The sequence below is a fragment of the Ylistrum balloti genome, unplaced genomic scaffold (genome assembly GCF_031769215.1).
Source record: "Ylistrum balloti isolate Yb309-2 unplaced genomic scaffold, AGI_CSIRO_Ybal_v1 Utg369990, whole genome shotgun sequence".
In the NCBI taxonomy this organism is placed as follows: domain Eukaryota; kingdom Metazoa; phylum Mollusca; class Bivalvia; order Pectinida; family Pectinidae; genus Ylistrum; species Ylistrum balloti.
The window spans coordinates 488,528-513,513 of NW_026782073.1; the positions used below are offsets into that span (position 1 = coordinate 488,528).

Genomic DNA, 24,986 nt, shown 5'->3' on the forward strand with positions numbered 1-24,986 from the left:
ACACATCCTTCTTGACCCGTTCACGCAAACGCCATTATTCTTCTCCTTACTATATATGTTCTGTGGATTGTGTAATTATTAGACGACGAGAAGACCAGGTTTCAAATCCACAACCTCTCCAGAACATAGATATTTCAATATTGACAATTGTTTTCTTGATTTTACATTCCTTCACAGTATCTGTAGAACCACTTGAAAGATTGTGCTTTTGATACAAATTTAGAATAAGATAGCGTGTTGTGCCAAGTTATGATTTTCGTCCTTCTGAGACTCGTCAGGAATACGAATGGTCTAAAGTTTGAAGCCTAGGAGGCGACAAAGGAAAATCCAAAGAGATCGAAAAAAAAAGTAAAAATCTAGAAGGGGAGGTGCTCTAGCCCCCTGACTCAATAAACAACGTAATTTACATATACAATGTATCTGATAAATGTTAGGAGAACGCCAAGTACATGTGTATGGCATGCAGGTTACGGTAATATAAAAATATTTTTATCCAAGTTTAAAAAGCCACGTGCATCTTAATCAACGATACACCCCTTCTACATTTTAACAAGAAATAGATGATTCGTAGTCAGTCTTTCGACGCGTGCTCACATTAACTATTTAGATCACTTCATCAAACCAACCGTAGAGTATTTTGTTAGAGTTTTCATCCAATAAATGACATATCTTATTAAACTAGTTACGTGTGGACTGTTGTATGTAAGCGTTCACCAGACATTTGTATAATAGATGTTTGAGAGACATTATCGGTGTAGTCTGTTAAACCTACACATTGATATATTGACGTAAACCCATGATAGATAAAAGGGTATCAGTATGATGTGAAGTTTTAAAGCAAAGCATATCTACTCTAGCTCGGCTTTTTGAAGTGGGGGAATATTTCGTTATATTGCCTCATATCAAATCCGACTACAAACTATTATACTGCACTGTCGCGTCTGTGGTCTTTATGGCATGGCGTACTCAGGCGATGACGGGTTTCACAAAAAGAAATTTTGATTACAATAAATAATTTTAAACTGTTTTATATTCTTCCGTGAACGTGATTATATAAACAGAAACAAGATATATTATTTGATATTTCAAACCCGTCTAACACAACCGGTAAAATTGGTAACTCACAGTTGGGAATATTCATTAAAATGGCAGGTGAACTTTTCTGCAAGAGGTTTTTAATGTTTTATCGTGTCTAGCGAATGACCTTTTATGCCACTTAGTTTAAACATAGATCTTTGATTAATTCAAAATGTTGAACATTAAAAGTGACTTGCGATCTGAATAATGTACAAATCTAGTCTATCAGCGGATTTACACCATTAGATATAAGACAGAGCTCAGGTAGGTTGTGTCTTTGTGATACTTTTATATATACCCAATACATTTGTATAGGCACATGTATGTAAAATCGGTTTCTGTTTCAGAAAAGAATCGCCGAGACTTTGGCGTCTTTGTGACCGAAAACTTATATATATATATATATGTGTGTGTTAGTTCTTAAACAAGGGTCATTCTGGCGGGAAAACGTGTATGACCCATCAGTGTACATATATATACCTTTTATTCGTAGTTAATGGACTATCTCTCACTTGATACTTAGATAAGCCATGACGTAACTATCTCAGGTTTTAACATAATACTTATTACAGGTATCATACATGTCAATCATTCAAGTTGCACGCGAATATCGTTAATGTAACCCGTGTCTATTTAACACCAACAAACTTCGCTACCATAGTAAAAGGTAGCCAAAACATTCTTGATATATCAACAAGGGCAGGATTAAGTTGAGTTTTGTCAACCGTGTAAAATAATTGCTTATGTTTTTTTTTTTTTTTTTCTGAAATGCTGATTAGATTGCTTTCATTTTTTTTTACACGTACAAATGATTTTGGTCACATGTAGCGAACTCGATATTCTCAGTGTAGGATCGTTCTCTTTTCTCTTTAGGTCATCGATGCTATCTCCCTGTCAAAAATTGGTTTCATTTCGTGTATAAAAGAAAAAGTGATATGAGTAAAGCCCTACACATTTATAAACCTTTGTAGTTGCAGCGAAAATAAATATAGGAATCCCGTGTTAGGTAGTTACGTTGATAAAACGGAAGCACAAATCACCCCACTAATCCTACAGACGCCATTTTGATCTGCGCCCAACCCGGTCGTAAGATGTCACCAAACGTTAGTCAGCGCTGGGTTGACAGTATGTATCTCCACCTTTGTTCCCTATCCTTTTTGTGAGATACGTCAGCGTTGGTTGTTTATCCTTTCCTAAGTAAGTTATCACCCGATAATTAATTTGCAGACTATCTGTAGATATTTATGGCCGTAGAAGCACATTTTGGACAGTAGTGACCGTAAAAGATCCATTTACAGACATTAATGTTGAGTGGCCAGCGCGACTTTGTGTGTGGACCCTTATCACCCCAGACAATGACCTGACCAGTACAGATAAATCATTCTATTGAGGAATTTTGGCCTTTTCTTACTTGCCCTCTCCGATACTTATTTATTATTCGTAACAACGACCTACAGAAATATACCTAATAGAAGCTACCAATCAATCCAGCTGACTCCAGTCACAGGTAGATCAGAAGCGTCCTGGCTAATACACGACCTCGCCATCACGCAAACTGGAGTGAAGAATGACTTTTCTTTAAAATAACATTTATTCTACGTTGGCGAGTTGAAACGATAGAGTATTCTTGAATCTCGATGTGGCCTGGGGTGGGGAGCCGAGTGAGATATGAAGTCCATCTCCTGTTAGCCACGCGCCACCACATCTGTATCTGTCGCGTTAGGTATTTGGCGTGGTCCTATGAACGTTCCAGTAGATTCTTCCGCCGCAGCGAACAGCATAAGTCAGCCAAATGATGTGATTTACAAATTAGGTCACTGGTATCCCACAACCACCTTACTTATAGCCGACAGTCTCCCATATATCAGCAAATTACAATTCGCCACCAGATGGAGCTAATCTGTCAAAAAATTACAGACTTTTTAAAGTCAATATGAACCAGTTTTATCATAGTTTGTCTTATACCAAATATATCGGTATACGTGTAAACTCGTGAATCTGATAACAAGCTTGTATTGATTGTTCTGTTTCTCCAGGGAGAGTTTACCTACCTTACAATCTAAACTGATTTCCCTTGATGTTGACTTAATGCCGGAACAGAAATTAATGACATTGTTAGTGCCCTTACCATTGTGTTCATTCAGTCTATAACAAGTTAAATAAGTCATAAAAAGTTGCACTGTTTTAGTAAGCAATGGTGTTATATTTGTACGGCGGATGTTTCTGTATTTTATTTTTATGCTATACCCTCGTGTTATGATTATTGTGTAGACATTTAGGGATGTACTTTACCGCCATTGATAATTATCAAATGTACTCATCATTTCGTTTGATCGCGTCTATGCAATAGTGTGTCGGCGGTCTCTCGTTGTAGCGACGATTCGCTCCACACTAGTATCCTCACACACAAGATATAGGACCGCGTACGGCGTTCATCACAGTATATTCACCAGATATCGCCGTAGAACGAGAAGTAAAACAAGGATGAAAGAAACAGAGCACTTACATGATAAAATTGACATTGGCCGTGTAGATAATTTCTCCCACACCTGCTGTGGAGTAGTTATGTCACTGAATAAAACATGTTACGATGTTCCCCTGCAAACATAAAACATTCTTATCAAACAGAAAGAAATAAGATCGAATATGCGGTATTGTACAACAGGTGGCCATATCCGAAATATATTATTTCATTAGTATGCTGTTCTTTTATGATCAAACCGACGTGGTGACGGCTCCACTGTTGTTCTTTTGTTAATAACTTAATCATCGGTATATGATGTAGACGGGTTCTAGTATATGATGTCGACCGCTTTAAACAGGTCACCGGTATCATGTCGACTGCTTTAGACGGGTATGCGGTTTTAACTGCTTTATACAGGTCACTGGTATATGATGTCGATAGCTTTATACAGGTCACTGGTATGTGATGTCGATAGCTTTATACAGGTCACTGGTATATGATGTCGATAGCTTTAAACAGGTCACTGGTATGTGATGTCGACCGCTTTAAACAGGTCACTGGCATGTGATGCCGACCGCTTTAAACAGGTCACTGGCATGTGATGTCGACTGTTGTAGCCGGTTTATTTTACCGAGTTTCATACATGTAACAAACTTGCGTTCATTACGGTATGAGTGGTATCGGCTGCCGTATGTGACATAAATTATCACATATTAAGAAACGGTAACAAACCATCATTGCCGATGTCTGGTGATTGTTTTAGTGTCATTACCTGAGATATATTGTCGTGTATCATAACAGCAAAGATTATTTTAATCTCCCCGTGTACAGCCATGGGCATATTATGAAGCTGGTTACTACTTCACTGAACAACATACAGGAGTCCCGTCGCATGCAATCCAGAGCAAATTAAGATAAAATGTCTTCCCGTTTTTCAGATTCACTAAAACAGAAACCGCCACGGCTAGAGAGCGTCGAACCACGCATCTCTGTTTCTGTAGTTTCGTAGACCAATCTGCTCTCACCGACTGAACGACCGCGCCTTCTAAGTCATTAAACAATACGGAATTTTGTAATAAAAACACTCTTGAACAGAAAATTCCACTGTTTCAGAAGAACGGTAATAATCGAGCCATTTGTGCATCATACAGGAATACTTGAAAATTGGACATGAATTTGTTTTGCACGCAAAATGCACTGGTTTTAACTCATTCCTAATTACAACCAAGATGGTTTAGCTTTTAGATACCGTCTGACGAACGTTTCCTCACTGATAAACCTGCTTTACAGATATATATGGATGTGTTCCCACAGGATGACAACATGCTGTAGTTAACCCCAAGATCACTAAGGCTGTCATTTATAGAGTATCCCGCCAGTTTTTTTATTGCCGTTTTATTAGCAAATGTTCTGCAATATACAACACATTTAAACACCTCCGCAAATGATTTATTTAACCCAAGAATGGCTAGGTGACATTTCGTAATTGTTTCGTAAATCTGTCTTGTGTTGCCAAGTAAATAACAAACATATTAAAAGCACTGCGGTTCTTACACTATTACTAATGCTGACTGGTAGTTATGTAAGAGTACAAGGGACCGTTTTGATGATACTTGTAACAGGTTGTGTTCTGGGATCTCAAACGAACCCACACGACGAAATCATTGTTGATAAGAGGTGTAATAAATACAACACAGCAGCCGATGCTATATGAGGTTATTATAACAGATACACCAAACAATAAAACGTGTCAAGTAAAACGAACTGGAACTTAATGTTGATCCGTCCGAAGTAAAAAGATTGAATCAAGTTATTAAAAAAAGACATCCGCGCGAAAAACGAGATATATTCGATGCATCGTGTGTTTGATAACCTTATTCTGTGAAATTTCACAGATATCAGTCATATGTATACACACATTACATGTTTGATTTTATTGTAAATACAAAAAAAATCCATAAAACATTAGTGAAAGACTCAATCATGATGGACACTAGATTCCACTTGCGAATCATTTCGTCCTGTAAATTAATTATATAAGATATTCTTCTAGGGCAAGTAAAGTTGACTTTTATTTAAAGGAGCAGTGCTAATTCTATATGAGATATTTTATAGTATATATTAATGAGATATATTGTAAAAGATACAAGATATTTTTAAACGTTTAAGGTATCTTAAATGTTATTTACAAGATATATTGTATAATATGGGTTGATGCTGTTCGTCATTGCTCTATGCCATAAATAAGAAATAAATTCTATGCCATGAATAATTATCTACTTGGCTCGTCATATTCCCGCTTAACATGTTGTCACAGTAATTTGACAGGCACCACTAATGGCAAGAGTATCAGTGACGTGATCAAGTCACGTAACTGATGAGTTAAAGATCCTTACCCCGTGTCTAGTCGGTATGAAGAGTTAACTGTGCACAGTTACATTAATTGGTGCGTTATGTAAATGGAAAATCAAAGGTGTCTTCTTTATCAGCCAGGGTTAAGACGACATAGAGCCGGAGATAGGAAACACATTAACTTCTCTGCTAAATAATTAACCCTGTTTTTTTCTCTCCTCAAAATGTAAAAGGTAACCCCACGTAGGGCTGTAGCAATAGACGTGAAGTGCTGGTAGTCTGTTATCTTCTCACTAAATCTTCATTCACTTGCTTTCTGCATCATCATACCACTATATCATACAAACTTTGAAAGGATATTTCGACGAATGATTACCTAGTACGCCATTAAGCTGAAGACCGAAATTTTTTTTTTACGGCACAAGGAAATTTTCAACTAAACTTGACTTACTCGTCATTAGGTAAATATTCTCTACTTCCTGTCACTTTGCTAATTACAGAGAAGGGAATGTCAACTGGCCAAGTATGGATTTCAAAGTACGTGAACACATGTACTGTAACTTTTAAATCAGGTTATTTTTTTTCTTCTTACATGCAAACACGAAGAAAAATGCATCTAGATTGCTAGTCAACCATATTATGACCTGTTCCCTGAAATAACTGAAATACGTATCGGTTTAGCGGAATTCCACACCAGCTATTGAGATCAGTAATCATAGAGGTGTTCCAATATCAAAGTACCTGGGTAGATGACAGAGGGCAATAAATGTACGTGACACAAAAATCCAAAGAGTCCCGATTAGCTGAGCAGCATGAAAAGATCAGATCCCATAAAAACGTACATATTACAAGTCAAATAAAAATATTTCAAATCCTATCTTCTAATCAGTATTCCTTGCCATCTTGCGATGGATGTCCTCGCCACACAACATAAAATCGACCATTAAGGCAAACACTTTCATTTTCCTATACATTTTCTGTGTTATATAATTTGTAGATATCATCTTTAAAATTCACTGTCATTTATTCTGAAAATGTTATAGCTACGGTAAATGTTAAAAATTCGACCGTGACATATTTTTAGATTTGAAAAGGTTGGATATAGTGTGACTTTTCGCATGTAATTACTATAAAGCATGGTTTCGTTAATCCGGCCATATCTATAAAACCCCAAGAAGAGATCTGATCATTTTCAACAACAGAACTTCATCACATGCATGAGAGAGAGTGTGTGTGCTTTCACACACACGTCCTTTTCACAAATCCCTCATGTATTTAAGATTTAATGTATATATATATATATACGTAACTGAACTTTGTCAGTAGGACTTTTGCAGACACTGCAGGTAATTAAAAATTCGCTTGATTATCCCGGAAGTGATGCTAATACACTATTACTGAACACGACCGCAACACCGGATGGAACCACGGTACAGCGCAATGGAAACATTGTCAGTGTATTGATTCCTTCCAACTTCTCCTCAAGTCAGTGCTAATATATATATAAAAAACTTATCGTTGATCTCATGTTCGGCCTATATTAATAAATGATATAAGATATAAAGTATGTGTAGCCAAAGTAAAATTTCAACAAGTAGTTGTCAAAGATGTCAACTTATCAATAAAAATGTAAAGGAAGCAGAAATTGGTGTGTAATCGTAACAAACATGCTGTAAACGCGAGAGAATCGATGAAGTTATAATTAATATATAAAGAAGAACAACGAAAAAGAGACAAACGCATGTATGAGAAAGTTTGATGGTGTTCATCCGGACCAAGTGCCTCCTTTTTCTTTACTAGTGAATCAGGAATTTTGTATATTTAATGGTGCTCTCATTACGACAAGTTCTTATCATTATGATGGTATACTTGTACGTCTAAATACAGGTCGGTCAATATTGATCAAACCTTAACGCAATACGACGGGTGGGCTCGGAGAGAAATCTCTCTTGGGTAGGTTAGGAGGTTCAGTCTTTCAACGACCCTAGACCAACTTTCGGATTGTACAGCACTTCAACAGGCTTCATAATTGATATGAAACCCAATGATGTTAATGATAGAATTAAGAAAAGGAAAAAAACAACACAGCGTACGAATACTGCTTTATCACGCTGACTACGGGGGGTACTGTTCGAAGAATACACACAAAAATGCATATGTAGCGAATATCTCTGTTTACTTAAGACTGCATAATATAATTAGGCCCAAGTACCATTTACCGAAGGTGACTTAAGAGATTTCGTATTGCGAGAAACGACTCAAATTTTTCAAGTAGGATCAAAAACACTTCAGTTGGACGATCTGTCTGTGACATTCCGTTTATGCACCCTACTCACCAGGCCCTACAAACTGCGAATATTTCTTCTAGTGACAGATAATTGGGTTCTGTATAACTTTATTTTTTTGTTAAAAAATAAATTCGCCAATAAAAATGAAAGTAAGCAGACAATTTTTGACTACGACATCACACAAATGGTGTCGGACCAACTCAGCGATTCTCCATCACTCTCTCCTCTCCTGACATACTGATATATTTGAAGTCGGCTCAATTTTTCAAATGAAACTTATAAAAACGCGTTTCTGTCGGACCTCCTTGTATATAGTGTGTTTTGAGTTTGAAACACCGAGAAAAGGATTACCTCCTCCTGGACTTAAGGTCGAATCTCTCTTGAATACATTTCCATTTATGGACGTACCATTGCGCCCCAGGTACAGACTTCGGTCAAAATCTAGCGCAGCGAGATTGGGGATGTCTTATTCTTGTTTGTTATGCCAACACAAACCCTAGATACTTGATCGCTTATTTAAACACGTGAAACACCTTATGTTGGAAAGACACTCTAATTAAAGGCAAAAATGCAGCCCATAAAAATACTATTTTATTTCTATGTTTATTTTTCATGCTGAAGTTTCAAAAGAAGTTATTCCATGTATGTGTAGTTTCTTTTGCACTTTATACAAACAGTGGTTGAATACGTACAGAGAATGGTATGTTTGCCTGGTCGTAGGAGGTACACTCTAGTTTATAATATTGTATAGTACTATACGGGTTAACCATGACTTTTCGAAATTCAAGGCTTGTGACGTAAACAGATAATATTGACACATGAGAAAATGAAATTAGCACTGTCTGAGTAAACTTCTATTCACAATCAATACAAACATGTGTTTGTTTGGTTGAAAAAAAAGTTCAAGCTTGAATTCCATTCTAGATCAGGTTATCTGACAGGATGCACCGTCAAATATTCAAATTATTTTCACATAAGTGTAACGACGGGTGCCGTATCGAGAGCAATGATCTGGGTTGAAGCAACTGATAGTAATACGATGATAATGGAGAATCTGATGTTGTTTTAATATCCTAACTAGAACCTAGTTACTAATAAATTCTGATTCATTCTCAACTTATAAATGTTTTCCAAGTGCAACGAATAAATGTGGCGCCACAATGAGTTCGAAAGCTTATTCTTCTTTTTCTTCTTCTCAAGTTCTTCAAAAACGAACCCGTATACTACACAATACACCACAGGGTAATAAGTTATTTTACTTGGTTTTCACATACGGCGTACGTGAGTGGAAAGTGCTTGTGCGCGTGACAAAAATTTGATCAATTACATTTTTTATATGAAACTTTCCCTGAACCTGTAGGATGCATATTACAGTGGCATCAGAAAATTTTTGGCAATAGCATAAACATATTTCACTCAAAACACGTATGGCGGCGCATCAAGGTCATATAACGAAGAATCTTATTAAAGATGGCCGTCCCTTTAGTGTACATTTATGCACAAGAGGCGGACGCTTTAGATATGAAATATAGCTATAATACTTCTTGTGTGTGGTATTTGTTTGGCATGATAAGTATTGTTCCCGTTTAGAGTGACATCCGCCGATTCCAGTGACTTTCCGGAGACACGCGTCTATCTTTTTTGTATCTCAAGTTTTCTTATTCGTTGAAGTAGGACAAAAACATCTACATCGATAATAAGCTGTCTGTTATCCAATGAATTCGGCAATTCGGTGATATTTTTGCGTATCAATGACAGTAGTGCAATATATCATGAAGCGTTTACCGTTGGCTACGCCAGTCAGACATCTTTTGTGATAATATAGACAGTGAATGACGTTACGTCAGAAATTGAAAAGGGCACAACAAAATTGCTGCTTCAACTTTTCAAAATGTTACTTTTCTGGGTTGTGTGATAAAAAGTATCTTAGATTTGTTTCCGCTTCATGTGACAGTTCAAATAAAGAATCGGAACTCTTTTGTTGTTGGAGTTAAAGAAATAAATAGTGTAAGATGGAAGGTTTTTAAGAGATCCTAGTGACGTTGACGTCGCCAGAACACTGACGTTCGTCGGTGAGACGATACCCAGAGACGGGAGGAGTCGCGGAGACCGAAAACAAGTCAAAGAACCAACTAAGCTGTTAGTCACTGACCTTAGAACATGCTTAACGGGATAAGGATCGTATTTACAGGTGATGGTTTGAGACGCAAGACTCGAGTCCATGACACCGCGAGGAATGTCGCACCTGTATTCCCGCCTCGTCTAGTCATCACTTACTGCTTCAGTAGTTTTAAGTTTAATATTGGCACGTGTCTTCTGCTGACGACCCGAATGGTGAGGCTCTCGTTTACGTGAAATTAAGGAAGGACACACATTCTCTGTCCGAAACCAAACCAAGCAGGATTTCTGACACTCCTACAGTTCTTAGCGTAGGAGACCGCTAATAAAAGAATTCACCACTTCAGCAATTATTAAGAAATATCATATCATTACCAGTGAAGGTTGAATGAAGTGATTTTCTATCAAATAATTCCATGTTTAATTCTGCTTTTCTCCAGTTTGGTGTATATAAAAACAGATGTGTAGGCGATTCTGAACAGGTAACAGAATAAAACGGTAGAAAACAACAAAGAGTAGCCTAGTCAAGATGACGTTGTTTTGTATAGCGTAACACCACACTATCTGCTGCCAAATAATACAGTAATGAGAACTTCTTTGAGCAACACTGTATTTTGTTTGGATAAGAATTTTTCCCTTTTTTTCTTTTTTAAAAATGTAATAACAAGAAAATTTTATAGTGTACATATACTTCACTCGTAGGACAGAATATATCTATATTTTTTTCACTTGTGCAAATAAGAAACCATTAGATATGTTCTATATATTGTACTAACTATGACCATCTGAAGATTTCCATCTGCAGTAGATAGTTAACATCAGGACAGATGTTTGATACATGTACATTAACTCATATTAAATGTACAAAAATCATCTATTGAAGAAAATTTGTTTTCAATTATATGAGAGAACAAATGGAAAGAAAATTGTGTGTCATTAATTTATGGTTAATATATGATAAATAGATTGACTGCAGTCAACAGAAATTCTGGTTATATCTTTAATATTGTACAAATCTTTTGTATAAATTGTTATAGCCAAAAGAAATGTGGAAGTGATTAATCTTAAAACTCTTTCAAATATGTTATGGATCAGTGTATTATTAACTTAATATACAGACAATTATTTAGTAATACTATATAAGTGCAAGTAAGAGCTAATATACAACGTATTTACTCTAAGGATTATCATTAATCTCTTAAATCAATATAAACGCCTCCATTTTATATTCAGTTTAGCAAAATAAAACAAATGAAAAACCAACTTTGCCCACTCTGGTCAAACTAATTTCTGACAAATATGAAAAGAAATCGGATTACTCCTACACAAAGATTTAACTTCAATTTAGAAGGTAAACATTTTGAGCTTTCTGACTTCAGTTTTTAATGGAATGCACATATCATTGTCTTGACCCATTTGATTTTATACAGGTAGTTTTTGAGTATTGAAGTAACTCTCAATGATTTCTAAATACAAAGGTCAGTTGTTATTGATATCCTTTAAAATACGGAACTTGATGCTACTGTGTGAACAAAAGTTGTTAATTCAGTTAAGGAAATTATAAAAGATATGTTTTAGTCTTGATTCACTGAAGTAAATCCGACAGAAATATGTTGAAACTATTTGTCAAAACTGTACAGTTTCTAAATTCTGTACTACTTTGTTTCTCTGCAAGTACATATGCATACTTCTCGGTGATACATACTTGTGTAGTAGATTTAAAGATGTACTATAAAAAAAAAACTAAGAATTACCATAAAGATTGTGTAATATTATGTGTCATTGAACAGCACTGATAGTCTCGACTCATGATTGAACCGTTACACTGCAGAAAATGAGACAAACATTAAGATACACATATCACTGTTAATAGTAAACCAGCTGATTATTTCTGGGGCTTATGTGTCTCTTTGGAAGAATTCACAAATGCAATTTTCAAGATATTCTGTTAAGTAACAATATCAAGAAGTCTAGACTCAAGGATACTTGAGATAATTATAAGGATAGAAATAAACACCACTTTATCATTTTATGATAAAATTACAGCATGATGGTATATATTGGGTGTATATATCTGATTCTAATTGATGGCTCTACATATTACTAGATTAAACTTTAATGTTTGGTATACCAGATAAACTTGTAAAGTTTCGTTATTGTTTAGATATTTATGTTGCAGACTGAATAGATTTTCTTACGTTTTAACTGTATCGTGTTCTTTTGATATACGATGGAGAATATACAATTGCATGTGTGTATGCAAATGAAGTTGTGCAAGTACTATCTTTTTCATGCTAGCCCTAATATACATTACAAATTATTCACTGTAATAACTAGTAGTTTTGTTGATTTTCAGGTGATTAATGCATTTTCACACCTATTAAAGATAATGTCTATTTTTCTAGTTACAATAAATGGAACAAGACCAGGATATACAGTTTTTCTCGGATTCATGATGGAGTCGGTATCAGAGAGAAATGACAGCATCAATCTTGGAACATTTTCGGTGAGTTGGGTACCTATTGCTTTCATGTAAAACATAAACCTGTATAGTCGCAACTAGACACTGGAACTGTGTCCAGAAATGGGACTAGTAGACAGATATGTGAAGCTGTGGAAAAGCCACGCTATGTAAGGTGATAGAAATCTGTATTAAAGAAATTTGACAGTTACTTTGATTGATGTTAAAAAAGACACTGCATGTCTTCTACATAGTTTCTCAGACTTGTTTGTGAAGTTGTTTTATATGAAACCTGAACAAAGTAAACCAATCATAATATATAGACAACTGCTAAAATGCAATGATGTATGGGAATTTTTTTTTCACATTTATCATATAGTATTATCAGCCTGCTGCTGAAATATGACTTTTTAACTGGTGTACATCTTGTATGCTTTTGTTAGAAAGTCTTCAAGGGAATGCATACATTATACATTGGCTATATGTAATCACAACAAATATTCAGGCAATAATGCCAAAATAATGCTGTATTTTAAGAGGTGAATTAAATGGAAAACCTTTCCCCATGACGTATGATTTTTTTTCAGGATTCTTTAAAAGGCTTTTCATGGCTACTATGTTACCCTTTAATGTTCTTAGATCAGACTAATTTGTACATAAAAGTCCAATAAAGATGATTAACTTGACATTTAACTTTCATTCTTCCATATACTCATTTATTAATACATCTGTTGAGGGGGAATTTGAGACTTGAGTAGAATTCTTTACATCCATCAGACGCCTAAAGTTAGTTTTAGATTTATATGCTTGAGTGTGTAAGTACCACCCAGGCGGCTGATAACAAATCAAACTGTATTTGGTAGAAAAATGATAAAAGCTTTCTTTCCTGATATTTTACACATCTGTATGTACAAAGGTAGTATAAAATACATTTAGAATGACTTCATTGGTAAATGTAGAAAAAATTTCATCAAGATTAAATGAAAAATGGTTTTCAAATTTTCAAAACAGGACACAAAAAGCATAATTTTTCATCATATTTTTATCAAAACTTCTCCAAATTACCACACCTACAACTATCTCATCACTGTCTGTTTAAACTGATGGTGCCTCCTGCTGGGTAAGGGCAGATCAATGATGATGGGCTGGCTCCATCATATCCTTGGTTATTTCATGCCTCATTGGTTATAGCTTACATGCCCCATTACTTGCCTGAGAGTCAACAAAGTGCCCCTCACAAATGTTGACCAGTAAGAGGAGACTTCTATAGTTCTGTGTTAATTGATGGTCAGCTTGACTTGATGTTAATATTGCTAAAGTCTACTCAGTATTCATTTTTGTGTTAAGTTTGCTATTTCCTTGATTACATGTATGTTTTAGGAAATGGTAATTTTTTTACTATTTTTCACAGAGTACATGTTGTGCAAGTCAAACATAATCAAACATGGCTCAAAACACATTGTTTAGATTTATGACATATTTGTCTAGAGTTAAAATTACCAATGTTTATAAGATTATACACAAGTACAATAAAATGTTGATAAATTCAAATTGAGGACTCGGAGAAGATTGCGCAAGCACATCTATCAAATTCAAAAATGTTTTAGAAATTTGGGAACTTATATATAAATATGAAGCAGAAGCTTGAGGAGCAGGCTGTTAACTTTTGCCATGTTTGAATCAGATAACGATTATGTCTCTTCCAAGAGGTTTGAGTTTGACAGCTGAAGTAATTCAAGTTGCTTATCACTCATATTTGATATGTGATAGCAGTATGATTTATGTGTGACGGTACAGCCCCTCACCATTTCCTAAATCTCAAGTGCTTTATCAGTTATGATGGAAAAGCCTCTTTCACACCTCTGTCAAATTATGGTACATCAAATTAAATAGTAAAATTTAGTCATTACAGATAAGTTTTATTTTACACCATAAAGCATGATATAAAAAAAGGATATAAATTTAGAAAATGTTAAATGCACTCAACTGTTTTTATTAACCTTAATTTTCTGAAGAATTTCATTTTATGCTACTCTCCAGTACTCTTAAAAAAGCAAGATGGTACACTTATCGGATATATCATTTAAAATCATCCAAGGTCATACACATTCTAGTCGTCTTTTAGTCAATATGTTCAGAAAAGCACTTACAACTTTCATACAGTTTTTTAATACATATTTTTCAAGGTTGATATATAGATTTTTTTCAAAAAACTTGAGTTAAGGATCTGGTATATAAAGTAAGCATCACAACTTTGACTCATTATCTTAGTACAGCTTCAGGGCAATAAATGGATGACGTGATTGATGCTTAGTTATATGTCTCTCACATTCAAGATTTTTAAATCTGCCCTTTTTAATAGGAAGCACAATAAAACTATATGCAAATGTTTGCAAATTTACTAGTAAAATCTCATCCTCAGGTAAAGGATTTTTTATATCTAACAGATAACTTGAGAGTAGCAGCCATATTGTTGATGGAACTGAGAATAATTATCAACAATAACTACATGTATGCATGATAAGATGTGCATCATAATTATATACTTTCACATGGACCCAAAGCAATTAATTACCCCAAGTCTGCAATGTACTTGTAAATTATTTCTTTCATTTGAAGGAATTTCTGATATCAGCCAAAAAGTTTATGTAAGAGTGTCCGAGTCCTAATTGATCATTGTATTAATGACAGGTCTTTTGCTGTACATTACACAGAAATGTAGTTATTAAGCAACTAAATGATCTGTAGCTTGTAAGAAAAATATTTGAATTATCCTTTGTAATCTATGACTAATTTTATTCATATTTCATGAATCTGATTTCATAAACAAGACAAAATAATAACATGTATCATTGTTTTTTTTCAGTTTCCTCGAGATGGGCGTGTCCAGAAGGCTCCAGACTGTAATCGCACAGTGATTACACACAGATACTTAATGATGAAGAAGCTAATTACTGTCAAGTGGCAGGCCCCACCAGCTGGTTCAGGATGTGTCATCTTGAGGTAAGGATATTCCTAGTTATCTCCCTTTATTGTCTTGTTTTCCACATTACATGTGACTGTCATCTTTTTTATTCCAGATATTTAGAAGGGGGACTCCTATTAACAAATGTAATCAAACCTTCTGAGACACATTTTTCATAATAATTTCCGTCCTTTGCTTTTGCTGATAGTTAGAATCTGGTATTTTCTTTGGTAATTTAAAGAGTTATCTGTCCTTAGGTTTAAAAGATTGCCTCCTCCAACATAGAAACAAAAGATATATGGTTTATTGAAATTGCTTTCCTCTTCCGCAAGCAGATTTGCTGGTGTTAAAATGCACAGCCTTAGCATGCACAAAACATATTGTGTCAAGTTGACTGTCAGAAGGTCCAGACCTGATAAAACACAGCTACTGATTCCCTCTGGAGTATTTAGAGTATTCAGACACATTTTATTGACAGATCATCAGGAAAAAATGACAGCACCTGTCTAGTACAGACTTAGAATCAATCAAAATGAAACAAACCATAGCCAGTGTTAATAGCTGACACCTCACCATTTCCACTGCTTTCTTGTTCCTCTTCAAAACTTTCTGAAAATTATCTCCAATACTATATGACTGTCAGATTATATAACAATTCCTGCTATTCATCTTAGTTGTGGTAGATAAGGTGGTTTGGGTTGCTTCAGGATCATAGACCTACTCTGTAGTAAATACTACATAAAGCTCCTAAACGTGGCTATTTATGTCTCCACAGTTGCAGTAGGAAGCTGGGTAACAGTTGTGGCAGGAGGGAATCAGGTTTCTTTCTGCCTTCAGATAATGGTGACCGGTCATGTCATCTGTAATAACATAATCTAATTGAGGGTTTATAGTTATTGTAGATATTGCAATTTAGTGAAACAGACGCTGGCAGCTTTCAACAATCACTGACCTTGACAACAAAGATATTAAATGTTAGTTTCAAGAATCAAGATGATTTAATGCGGATGGTTGAGGTGACATTTTCATTGAATGATCTTGATTTGAGAGACTTAAGGTGTAAGGCAAAAAATCCTCTACACGAAAAAGAAATCTGTTTTCCAATCCAGGGAAATAAAATTTGGATCTGTGTATACTTAGAATGTCAGGTACTGTCATTGTGGATGAGTGTGGGAGAAATCAGTACCACTGGATGTATGGCTAGTCCTAGCATTAGACCTGGACAGACTGACAGTGTCTTAAAGGCAACAGACCTCACCATTACACTATTAATTCTCCTGTCTACTGATAGATAAGACCCCCAACCCCTACTCATCCCTTATTTAATGATAACCTTTCTTGTTGTTTTACTAAAGAAAATCAGGGTAGTGGATTTAACATTTTAACTGACACGTATATATTCTTGTAATTTAATTAAAATGCCATAGGCAGGCTACACAGAGAAGAAAATAATTCTTAAATGTATAACGTCATTTGTAACATTATCAGAAAGTTGTTCACATCTTAACCATTTTTGATGCCTATTTTTTCTGCTGCAAATAACCAACTCGCAAATCACTGACACTAAGCATAGCGAGAAAAATGAAAAAACTACAAAAAAAAACCTGGCACAATCCAACACTTCTACAGACATTACAAGAGGTAGTAGGCGAAAAACATCCAAAATATGAAGTCTTGTACATATGTCTTTTGGAATTCTGGATTTGTTTTCGTCTCTTTCCAATTATGAAATTAGGTATCCTGGTGTGAGAAATTATGGATAATTGTTGGTTGTGTCAGAAAGCTGGCACAGAGAAATAGAGTCTGTATGTTGGTACACATCAAATTAGAAGTAAACAGGAGATATATAACCGCTACTTACTGAAAACTGATAGTCTAGAGTATTAATGTACTGGTGCTTCTTTCATTTATAAATGTCAAAGAATTACAAAATTTTCCTATAATAAATCAGGATTTAAAGTACACATTTAACTGATGTTTCTTAATAAGGTATTTTCCTATTTAAATGTATATTCTATATCAAAATATTTTCCCATTTCAATTTATAAAGAGGCCTGAGCCCTGTTCAATGCCTATATCAGATCATGGATATACTATAACAGTGATTATTAAACTAATCGTTTTGGAATGTCTTCTGACCTTCATGACCTTGAATAAGATTCTGACCATAGAAAAAAATGCTATAAATCTGTGGTCGTATGTTGAGAATTGAAGTCGTTGAGGAAAGGATGCCAGACACTTAGCCAAATATGTGTGTGTGTGATATCTGTACTCCTGTAACATAGCTGTAGCAGTAAACTTCCTTCAATCTTCATACAAGAAAGGCAGAGGCATTTTATCACAAATGCTGACATTTATAAATGCCTGAAATTCAAAAACTCTTCTTGTGGTAGCTAATTAATAAGACGATAGGTATCACTGCTATCTTGTCTGTGAAAGTAAGCGGTAAATCAGAGTCAGACTTATGTTAACACCAGCAAGTTTTTCATCATACGAATTGACAGCGTATATGAGAATAAGGAAAAAATCTGATCTTTAAAAAACAGGAATGAAATTAATTGGGATAAACGAATAGTTATGCGAGTATTGCTTATGTTGTCGTGTTGTGTTTCCTGGCAGACATGAAATTTCTCTGCTGTCTCATTAGGATGACTGAGATCGCAGAGACAGACAGACGAGGAATAAATATGGAGAGGAATATGGTTTATGTACAGTATAAAGATCATAATAGAATTTTAATTATTGTTAGGCATCGGATTCATTGTTTGATCTCAATTAAAATGCAAATGTGAAATTGTCACTCACTTTGAAAAAAATAACAATAAGATAATTAAATGTGTGAATTATAATGTTACTGACTAAATGATAGGACTTGATAACTTTTGTCCAACTTGAATCTGTGGACTTATATTATCTATTTGTAAATAAGTCACAAGTCTGAAATCATAGTTAAAATCAAAAGTGTTGTTCTAGGTAGTATGTAGATCTGCTCCTGATACCTGATATTTGTTTCAGTATAAAACACAGGTGTGTCTAGCCAAGCGAAAAACTTGTCCACTGGATTAAAACTGCCATGCATATTTGTGGTTTGCACCTGGTCAACAGATAATTCACCTGCACTTGATGTACCTTGCTTTAAGGATTTTGTAGAACTTAGATGGGCCCTGTGGCCTTTCTTTCACACTGGACATGTAAGGACTTCTTGGGGACACAATTTATGACAAATTTATTCAAAACTTGTCAATGTAGTTTCCTAATAGATGCCTTGTCTAGGCAGCACTCTAGTGTGAGGTAAAACAATGGAGGCTGTCAGAGAGCTAACTTCTTAAAGAAAACTATCGAAAAGCTTGGCTCTGATATTCCATCATCAAGCACTGATTTTGAAAATCGTTTAAGCGTTATACTACAATAAGTTTGTTTTGTTTGTTATTTACACTTGTTATGCTCAATTGGAAGCTGTCTGATCAGTAAATTGAATCCTAGTCCTGAGTTAATTCCACTGTTTTATATTTGTTGATATTGCTGTTTATTGAAAGCATTATGCCAATTTTTTTTACCTTGATATTGCAACATAAAAGAATTCTTTGCCTGCTTAGAGTTACTTCCCCTTTTTAGATGTTCATTACCTCAGTTGTATCCAGTTGATACTGAAGATTTACATTTCCTGGATGGAAACATTGTAAGATGGAGGCTCAGCTGTGCAGCCCTTGTAATTTCTGCTATTATTTCATATTTGTTTACTAAAATTTTAGAGCAAAATGATTCTGGAAATATGTGACATGTCGTGTCCTGTCTGGAATACTGCTGTAAAAAATTACACTGAAAGTAATGACAAAGGAAATGAAAATGTATATTGTGTATTTTATTCAAGTGTATTCTTGTACCAGTTGCTTGGTTTTGTTGTTTAGCATCCATATAACTCTTCCAGTCTTTACATTTTCTATCTCTAGCCCAATAAGATATCTTCCCATCATTGTACGGGACATACCTTCTCTACAGGTTAGCTATCGTAGTGCCCAAATTCTACCTCTAGACACCTGTCCATTCTCAATGTTACTACCATTGTAGATCATTGATAAGAGCACTTTCATTCTTACCTCAAATAATGAAATAAAGTTCCTTGTATGTATTTATAATTGCCAACTGCTTATATTATTTTTCGCATTAAATAACTATTGTATTTCTGAAAAAGCAAATCAAGCAATTCAACACAGATTTAGGTTAAATATTGCTACAATACAAATTATACACTCAAGTTGGAATTAAATTTATTGCAGTGGCAGTGTTGATGACAGAAATAACCTGTAAGGATTTTTATTATAGAGATTTTGGGTTTTATGTTGATGATAGAGGGTGTGTACTGCTGAGATCCATGTACTATCTAATACATTGAAAACTTCATTTTGCAACCAGCTGTCAAATTATTCCAATATTGACTTTTTCTCTAAATATATTTGGTGTAGAAATTCATTCATTAAATTGTATATATGGATCCACATATATAAGACTGACTCTGTGATCCATTATATAACAACAAAGAAAAGCAATCTGTTGGGAAACACACTTTGTTTTTCTTTATTTACAGGAACCAAAGTCTTCAATAAGTGATTGTTAGAAAGGAAAATTTCATTACTTCATGAAACAAAACATTCTTGTTTTATTGTGATGTAGGATGAATGAAGAATTTCATTTTGAACATGTGGTTTGTTGTCACAAGATCATTTGTAGCTAATAGACACAGTACGTTGTTGACATTCCGATACATATTAAGAAGTAGTATTAGAGTTACTTTCCTAATCTTATAATTTTTTACATCGAACCTGTACATACAGCTGTCAGCTGGCAGGTTTTATTATAATTTTGAAAATGCAAAATAACCTTGCAAGCAGTAAGTGCTTGGTACAGAAAGCATTTTAGTAATGTACACTTGAACATGGAAATTTAAGTTAAGTGACGTACACCATAGTTAATGAAAAAAATAATTAGGCCTTAGACCGATAAAGCTTTGCCATTTCAAAGACAGACATTGCATATAGTTATCTCTACAATAGAAGGGCTTCTGCTTTCTTATTTCCATTCTGATTAAGTGTCAAAAGTTACAAGCACTTCAAACTTTTAATTTATAGTTTGATTGACTAGTTCCGACGCTGTTATTCCTAAAGATAGTTCCTTAAATGATTTCTTCCTATCAAAGATCAGTTCTCTTTTACCAATTACTCTCCGTTTTTTTGTGATGAATGGGCTTTTCCAGAATTCCGATAATTTTTTGAAAATGTTTTTCTGATTACTGGTATGAGTGTTGATAATTGCCATGATTAATTAATTATTTAAGCTATGTGTATGACAGATGGGCTGTACACCAAAGAGAAACCATTACTGGTATAATGTGCCTATTTTTCTGTAATGAGTAAATTGTGACCCTGAAGTGTGTACTGTAGTATGTAGGATATATCGTGTACAGGTATAATTTATATGAATGTATTTACATGGACATGTAACAAGGCACACCTGTGACATATGCTTTGGGGGGATTCATAGTAACATGCCTTCAGGCTCTTATGATAAACCCTGTTGAATTTGAGGTATAATCTAATGTGTTTTTGATGATATTTGTTCTTGTGTAGTTGCTTTTTCTTTACTATAAACTGGGTAAACTGGGCACTGTTTCAGAATGTCTTCATTTTCTAGTAAAATACTGACAACATATGCCTATGTGCTAGATAGATTATCCTGTTAGTTCTTCTTTGTCAGTTCTTTATCCTGTTGTATGATACTGGTCAACATTTTAGAGTTTCTCTTCCTCATCTTTGAGTATACCCCTCCATTGTCTAATATGATAATGGCCAAGAATACAAAGTGACCTGTACTATAATGTTGAACTTATCCATATTAGCTTTATTTATTTATATTTGCTTGGTTCATAACCCCATGAACTGTCAGGGTAATTTTGTCTCAGAGTCTACACATTAATAGTTGGTGACTACCTCACTGAACAGCATATGGGAGGCCTGTTGCATACTATCAAAATCAGTAAGGATAAATATAAAAGTGTCCCGCCCAAGAATAACAAACGAAACAGTATGAGAGAATTCATGAACTCAGCTTCCTGAGAAACTAACTGCCTTGAGTAGGGATCATCGAACCACTTACCTGGAATCTTCTTCACCTGAAAAGTCTAATTAATGCTCAGCTAAGTGAGCTTGTGACCCTCAACCCCCAACCAACCATGTTAGGTAATGATATTGTATCTGGATAAAATGTACATACATAGCAGTTACCTGGAATCTCTTTCTAAGTAGTTATTTTTCAGTCTCGGTTTCACTGCTTGAAACGATTGTATGGAGATTTACTGCATTGAGTTGGTGGGCCATGGCAGGACAGGTCGAACAATTTCAGTTATATAATGATCAGACCTAGGAGTAATAGGTAAAATGTGAAGATAGACCAAATGAATGGTGTGTAAAGCACAACAGTGGTGTGAATTTTAAATATCTCTATCTATTGATATATATCAGGTAATTAGAATTTTAAAATATATCTCTGCCTTTACATGATGCAGGATGAGAAGAGGATGTGATAGATCACGAGTTGTCCAATTAATCCATGATCTGGATTAGTCCTGAGGGGAAGGGATCCATAGGCAATAGGCAAACCTCTTCTGGTTATATCGAATCTCCTTAGGCTTCTTAAAATGTAAACTAAAACAGTTAAAATTCCACTCATTTTTAGTGATGAATCATTACATGTATATGGTTTTATTTACTAGATGAGTGAGAATGATGGATATATAGTGACTGTCAAAGTCTGCTGACAATGAACTGGAAGACCTACTTCTTAATGTTAAAATATCAGTGAATCTCCCTAGGACATACAGTATAGGTATCAGTTATACAAATCTGGTTATTGTATTATCAAGCTGTGAGGTTTATCACGTCATATTTACATTATATACTCCAAGCCTAATATGTATTTTTTTTCCCCAGCAAAGTTTACACCTGGTAATATGCCCATCCTTTTCTATTACTGTTGAGTAGAATAACAAACAAGTGTTATGTGTTTCACTGTCCTGCACTAAGACTATCCCTTGACCTTTGAGATTTGCATGTTGGTTCCCTGGGCATATAACTGGACAAATATGGTACAAATATTCCCTTCTTTTCAACAAACATAAATGATGATATGACATTGAGGGGAACTAGACAGTTTAAATAAACATAGCCAACACAGTTAAACAAAATATTTTCTTGCTAATTATAACGAATTTAATTACTGAGGATAAAATATATGATTCTGATGGTTTCTGCCCAATCGACAAATATTTAATAAAATATGTATGTGTTACACAAATGTTAATGATGTACATAAATTACTGCATTTGTTCTCATGGTCACTTTGAAATATGATAATGAATTTAGAAAAAGTGACTTTTACTTTCTGAAGATCTAATTTTGTATCATAAAGTTGTGCATCTATAATAGAGCGTAAAAAACGTAGCAAGAAGTTCTGATATTTAACAATGTCGGATGAAGGTAAAATATGCAGTGATGCATACTTGTTAGGTAGTAAGGTCATAAGGTTTTCTAGCTACAACATGAGAAATGACTTTGTAACATAGAAACGCAGCAATAAAACATGTACATGTTTGCTGCATGTTTACAATGTAGCTGAGATTTAAATGTGGAGGACATTCTAACTAGTTCACGTCAGTAGAAATACATTAGAGGGCTGATCTTAGTGACGTTAAACACAAAAGATAGACATAGTGGAGCTGCCAGGTAAAAATACTTGTAGCTTCCTTATATCTTACTGTTGGTAGTTCGTCAGAATTTGTACTAGTTTCTGATTCTCTTTATCATTCAGGACAGAGCTGGTGTTAGAATATCTACTGTAACTCTGGAAACTTTTGTTCAGTGATTGGATGATAAGGGAAAAATTGATTGGCTATGTTATATAGAATATATCCACCTGACAGGGTTATATCACAACAATCACTGGAGTGAAGAAACTAAAGCCATTTATATAAAGTAATGAGTTTTATACACAATACTCGTAATCAGAGTAGAAAACAAGCTTTATCACCAACAGTACCAGAAATGTCTAGGAGTATCACAGATCACAAACACATGTCTCACTTTTATTGTGATTCAGATCAGGAAAGTTCTCCTGTGTAGATGATGAAGTTATTTCTTAATTTATGTAAAAGTTTGTGAATATTTATATGTTAATTTCTCAGAATCCCATCTATAGATAAAGAAATATTTAGTAATAAGCTTATCCATCATGAAATAATGCATATCTTATAAATTAAAAATGATCGGTGCTCATGAATATTTCCATCATCATATTTACTAAAATACATAGGAAAAATTTGCAAAGCTTTACGTTTAATTTATGGTTTTGTGTGATGATAAATAGATAGGGTAAAAGAAGATGTTAAGATCCATGTGTACAGTTTTAAAGACCAGATCATGTTTAGTATTTTATTCATAAATTATAAAAGTTGTGAAGGAGCTGGAATTCCATAACTCAAAGGTACGATGATTAATTCTTGACTCCTTTCAGAAGGCTATAGCAGCTTACAGTTTTATACAAAAACTCTGGTTTGAAAAGAAGTTATTTTGGATGATCCTGTCGTATACAAGAGTTGTTCTATTCAGGTTTTGAACAGAAAGGAACACCTTAACTGAACCAGTAGTGTAACATTGGAAGTGTTTAGCACCAAATGACAAGATACACTAAAAAGACCAAGTCAAGTCGTAAATTAGGGGAGATTGACCCGGGTTTCAGGGTCGAAGCCGTCGATGAAACAGAAAAGTTGTGTAACAATGAATGTGGCCCTAAATTACCAGGTATCACTGTAACATTGTCACAGAGAGTATCACCATGTCACAACACTTGTTAGGCACTCCATAGTGAAAGGGTGGTCTGGGTCACATGACCACATTACCACAGATTTAATTACATTTTAAAAGAGCCAGTTCTCCATTATTATAATGTGCTTTATTGAAATGTTTTTAAGTACAGATAACCATCTAGATGGTCATTTAGGCAAAGGATTAAAAATCTTGGGTATTTTAAAATTCAGCTATGTTTATGGTTCTCTTTCATTACTGGTTACAGTGCTTGACTAAGTGATTGTCTTTTTCTTTATCTACTGGGGATTCTGTATTATTTGACTGTGGTTCTCAATTTTTTTATGTAGCACCTGTGCAGTTAATGGGTCTTTTTCACATTCTTGTAAGCTTACCTGGTATTCATATA

At 34.6% G+C, this 24,986-nt stretch overlaps 1 protein-coding gene across 1 annotated transcript in view; it reads left to right on the forward strand.

Moving 5' to 3' along the window:
• LOC132547941 (spondin-1-like) overlaps positions 1–24,986 on the forward strand; it is an 89,417-nt gene that overhangs the window by 29,439 nt on the left and 34,992 nt on the right. The window contains exons 2-3 of the mRNA XM_060211750.1: positions 12,705–12,805; positions 15,627–15,763. Coding sequence (XP_060067733.1) covers positions 12,705–12,805; positions 15,627–15,763 — 238 coding nt within the window. The remainder of the gene's footprint in view (positions 1–12,704; positions 12,806–15,626; positions 15,764–24,986) is intronic.